General features: G+C 38.9%; 1 protein-coding gene across 1 annotated transcript; it reads left to right on the top strand.

The window, feature by feature from the left end:
- LOC123483027 (G2/M phase-specific E3 ubiquitin-protein ligase-like) lies at window positions 1–2,513 on the top strand. Its single transcript, XM_045212440.1, has 5 exons — window positions 1–90; window positions 190–503; window positions 650–828; window positions 1,059–1,231; window positions 2,384–2,513. Coding segments are annotated over exons 1-5 (798 nt in total). The 5' UTR covers window positions 1–88.
- Window positions 2,514–4,935: the final 2,422 nt, after the last annotated feature.

Here is a 4,935-nt window from a genome sequence, read left to right as displayed (position 1 = left end):
TAAATACACAGACCTGTATTCATCAAATGTTGAGCAGGAGGACGAAGAGCCGGTTGCTGTCAATGTGAAGAATTTCCAACACACAGCAATGTAATATGCTTTTGACTATAGCACTCCAGTTTTTTCACTGTACAATAGTTCTTGTATATCTGGAATATCCACAAATGAATTAACTTTTTGTCATTACAGGGAGGAGACGGACATTGCATTACCTGACATCGTAGCAAACCTGTCTCTTCCTATTGATCATAAAAAAGTCAGCCGGTTTAACATCTCAAGGGCTAATGTTTGGGATGGGGCAGTCAGAGGTTTCAAGCGTACAACATATTCTGAAACCTGGAACATGCTGGTGAAATGTACTGATGATACTGGTGTTCTGGAAGAGGGAATTGACACTGGTGGTCCAAGACGAGAGTTTTTAACTCTACTGATGAAACACCTAAAAGACCGGCCCATTTTTGATGGACCAGAAGGACATCGGTTCTTGGTCTACAATGCAAAGGGTATGCATATTGGTTGGATGTGTACTATAGGCTACTAATGGTTGGTTAATGCTCATTGACCAGATATATCACATGACATATGCTTGCATATTACAGTATATACAGTAAAGCATTGTTTTAATTTTGCAATATGAATTCATTCACAGCTGTTAGGGAGGATGAATACTACTTGGCAGGAAAGATGATTGCTGTGTCAGTTGTGCATGGAGGTCCAGGACCCCATTTCCTGTCAGAAGATCTTGTACATTATCTTGCAGGCCAGCCTTCATTCAAAGCAACAAATAATTTAATAACTGATGAAGAAATAGGGAAAGCTTTGCAAGAGGTGAGAATAGCATAAGGGTATGGTAGGGCAGAGTTTTTCATACTTACTGCAGTGTTTTTGAGACAATGTTTACTTCCTATATCACGTGCGGAATATATTTAAATAATTTATTAGTTTTTGATAGTGTAAGATTACACCTTGCTATGTACGTTATTAAAAAAATAGGCAAGGGAGATACAGTGCATACAGTTATTGACTGGGGTGTTTTTGCCCATTTTCATGTCTTTCAGATTGAGAATGCTGCTTCATTGGATGCTCTGCAAGAATGTATGATGAGACACAGCACAATGTTACAGACAGTAGGTTGTCTGAGACATGTGGCTACTGTGGAAGAAAATAAAGAAATCGTGTCAGACTACCTCCAATGGTATATCATTGACCGCAACTCATCTGTAATTGACAGGTAAGATGATATTTGTAGTGATGAGATTTTATTTATTTATGTATGAATTTTTTGTTTGAAATGCCTCATGGTCCCCATCTTTGGTGTATGCAAGTATGTATATCTGTTATCAATTTGTCCTTAATCAGAATTTGTACCTTAGTGTATTTCAACGGATATGTGATGTCACTTCATTCTGTGTCAAACTACAGTGCCTTCATTAAGTCTGCACACCTTTATAGATTCAATTTAAAATATATTTAAATCCTTTTCCTCATCAATCTACACACAATACATCATAATGACAAAGCAAAAACAGAAATTAGATCTTAGGTTTCTCCTCCTGACTAACTCTTCCATAGAGGAAAATCAGTCCAGTTACCCCTTAAAGTGATCCATCCACCTCTGCTGCACATCTGGCAGCAGAGTGATGGTTTGAGGCTCACTTTACCCATCAAACCCTTGATGACTTGCTGCTGTTTATCCAACCACCTGCTCCATACTGTAGCAGTGTCATTTACATATGGATCTATTTCTGCCCTCAGTTCTCATAGAGATCCTGACATGCAGAGAGGTTTTAGTATCTCTTGTAAATGTTCCTGAAAATCAGATATAAAGAGTGTGGTGATGTTGTGTGTAAAGCCTGTAGCTTCATACACGAGGAATCCAGGCTGGAATTACTTCCAAAGGTGCTTCAACAGTGTACTGAGAAAATGGTTAACTAACTTGTGCGAATGTGATATTCCAGTTTTTAATTTTTATTAAATTTGCTACAATTTCTAAAAACTTGTTTTTGCTTTGTCATTATGATGTATTGTGTGTAGGCTGATGAGGAAAAAGATTAATATTACTATTTTAAATTGAATCTATAACGAAACAAAGTTGTGAAAAGGTGGAATGGGTGTGTAGACTTTCTGAAGGCATCGTGTGAGTGCTCAAGCCACCCATCCGTCTGTGTCATTCCAGTCTTTTGTTTCTGTGTGTTATACTTACAGTTTGTAACAATTAACGTTTAATGTGCAATGCAAAAATAGGGTTTTTGAAATCAATTTTCAACAATGTTAAGGTGGATAGTAATTGTAGAGAAGAGAATATTTAATAGTTTTCTTTAGATAATTTTAAATTCAATTGGCACTACACAGCAGTGAAACAATGTTTGTGTTCACTCTGTAGATTCAGAGATGGTCTTTCAACCCTGGAGTTTTTGACTGCACTACAGCAACACCCTACTTTGCTGGTCCCTGTCATGTGCCACTCTGAAAGGCGACTCACTGCTTTTGAACTTGAGACTCTTCAAACCTGACCTCAGTCCTTCGGGAGTAATCGAAGACTTAAAGAAAGTCAAACCATGGCCTACTGGGCAGACTATCTCCTTGATTGTGAAGGTTTGTTAGTTTGTTTTTTATAACTAGTTAAGAAAACACATGGCAGTGATGTATCTGAATTGTTTTTCTTTGCAGAAGGCCAGGCTGCTGTGTCTGTGGAAGATGTTTTGATGTTTGCTACTGGGCTGTCTTCACTTCCCCCCCATCTGGCTTGGAACCACTGCCTCAAATAGAGTTCCTGGAGGACTCTGCGTTCCCAATGGCAAATACATGTTCAAACTCCTTGAGATTACCACTCCTAGACTCATACACTTTGTTTAAGTCACAAATGGACTTTGGAATTCAAAATAGTCCAGGATTCGGCTGTTTCTAAGCTATATGATGGATGACCCCTGAGTTAAGACTCTGAAAAAGTTGTTGTTGTTAAAGGTTAGGGTTGGGCATCATTTAGATTTTAACGATTCTGATTCCAATTCTGATTCTTCCTTTTTGATTCCGGTTCTTATCGATTCTCAGATTCCGATTCTTTGAGTGGTGGAGTTGAAACGGGTCACATGCTTATTTCACAAATAAGAGGAACGTTTTATTTTGATTCAAAGGTGGGTTGCAGTTTGACGGGGCTTTTTCAATGTAAAATAAAGCCACACTAGAGCACCGCTTACTGTGCTCCATGGCTGCAACACAACAAGCACCTGGCCGCTACAGAAACCAAAACTTGCATGTTAAATTTGGAACCCATGATCAGATTTGAAACCCAATCCTCCAAAAACGATTCCAATAAAGAAACAATTCCGATGGGAATCGTAATTTTTTTAACTATTCCAAGTAGGAATTGGTTCTTGATGCCCAACCCTATTAAAGGTGCACTTTTAAAGTGCAGTTGCCAAAGTTGTTTTTATAATGTTACTGTATGTGAGCATGTTCTTTTCACAGTAAACATTTTGAAAATGTTTTAGATCCATTACTCTCAATACTACAAAAGTGTAATAAATACTGATTACTATTTTTGATTAATTTACTTCACACTTAAACAATTAAGCTTTGGGTGACAGATTCATAAATATTGTGTTCAGACAGACAGCAGTATTCCACCACTACAAAAAAAACTCCCTTTTTGATCATTTCATAGCTGAGCCATTTCTTTTAGTTTCATGTACAGTTCGGATGCAGACTCCCAGTTGTCTGGCTTCTGTAACTGATTGTGTTCCATGGCAAAGTCCAAGTACTCCCACTGCATGTTTGGGTCCCCACAAGGAGTCATTGACAGGCTAGCCTCAGGAAGGGCATCCAGTTCAGCTTGTTCACTTTGAAATCCGTAGTCTCTGGAGCCAAACCTATGTTAAATAGAATACATAATTGCATTTATTTTCATTTAAGCTAAAACGTTACATTAATGCTTTTATCTGTTTATTATCACCAATGTATCACCTGTGTGGTAAGTAGTAGAGTTCATTGGGCACTCCTCCTGGACATGCTGCTGTTCTGGAAGGGCCGAATCCTGTGGCTGTTCCACAGTCTCACACACTCATCCAAGTCCTTCTGAATAACATCACCAAAGCAATATCTCAATAGGCATTGATGCTCATGACTCCCGTTGAAGTATCCGGGCGTCTCTAAGGTCGGCAAATAACTCCATCCAGAACTGAGACCTATAGAAATGGATACAAATGTTTAGTTATACTATAAATAATAAAGGTTAGTTATAATGAAATGTATGGTCTGTGCATCTTTTGGTCATTCGATTTTCTTTTTCAGGAACAGCTACTTTTCTGACGGGCAGTGATTTGCTTTCAAATTTGTATTGATAATTATTGTGCTCGTTTTTTCATTAATCGTTCCTGAGAAGAAAATCGAATGACCAAAAGATGCAATGACCCTTTATGAAGACAACTCACCTTCCCTTTCTAAATATAGACCACCAGGACTCAATACGCTGTTTTTATAGATGAGCCGTACATGTGGCTGGACGCTCCAGAGTAGTAGTCACTGTGATGGTGGGTAGGGTACATTGAATTGCAGCCATTATGCCGTTCTCAGTGCCGCAATCAGTCCTCAGTCTCATGGGGATGACACACGAGGTTTCGCACACATGACATGAAATAGTGAGCAATCACTGTTGGGTTATTATTTGTTGGTCCACATTGAAGCCACAATACTTTACGTGAAAATCCATCTATGCATCCCGAAATGGCCAAACCGAATGGCTTAAGTTTGTCATAACCATCTGCGTGCCACATATAGTTAGGTCCCATTGAGTAGTTGTCCAGGTCCACAAAGTTCAAATCTGATGGCGTTTCTCACGGCGTTTGGCGAGGAATAATCCTTTCTGCGGTACAACCCGGCTTCGTTCAGTTTACTTTTAAGAGTCCTCAAGCTGATGTTTACACCGTGTAGACTTGA

The sequence above is a fragment of the Coregonus clupeaformis genome, unplaced genomic scaffold, assembly GCF_020615455.1.
Source record: "Coregonus clupeaformis isolate EN_2021a unplaced genomic scaffold, ASM2061545v1 scaf0014, whole genome shotgun sequence".
NCBI classification, from domain to species: Eukaryota; Metazoa; Chordata; class Actinopteri; order Salmoniformes; family Salmonidae; genus Coregonus; species Coregonus clupeaformis.
The sequence above is the reverse complement of the archived record's forward strand: the minus strand, read 5'-3'. Positions and strand labels throughout refer to the sequence as shown.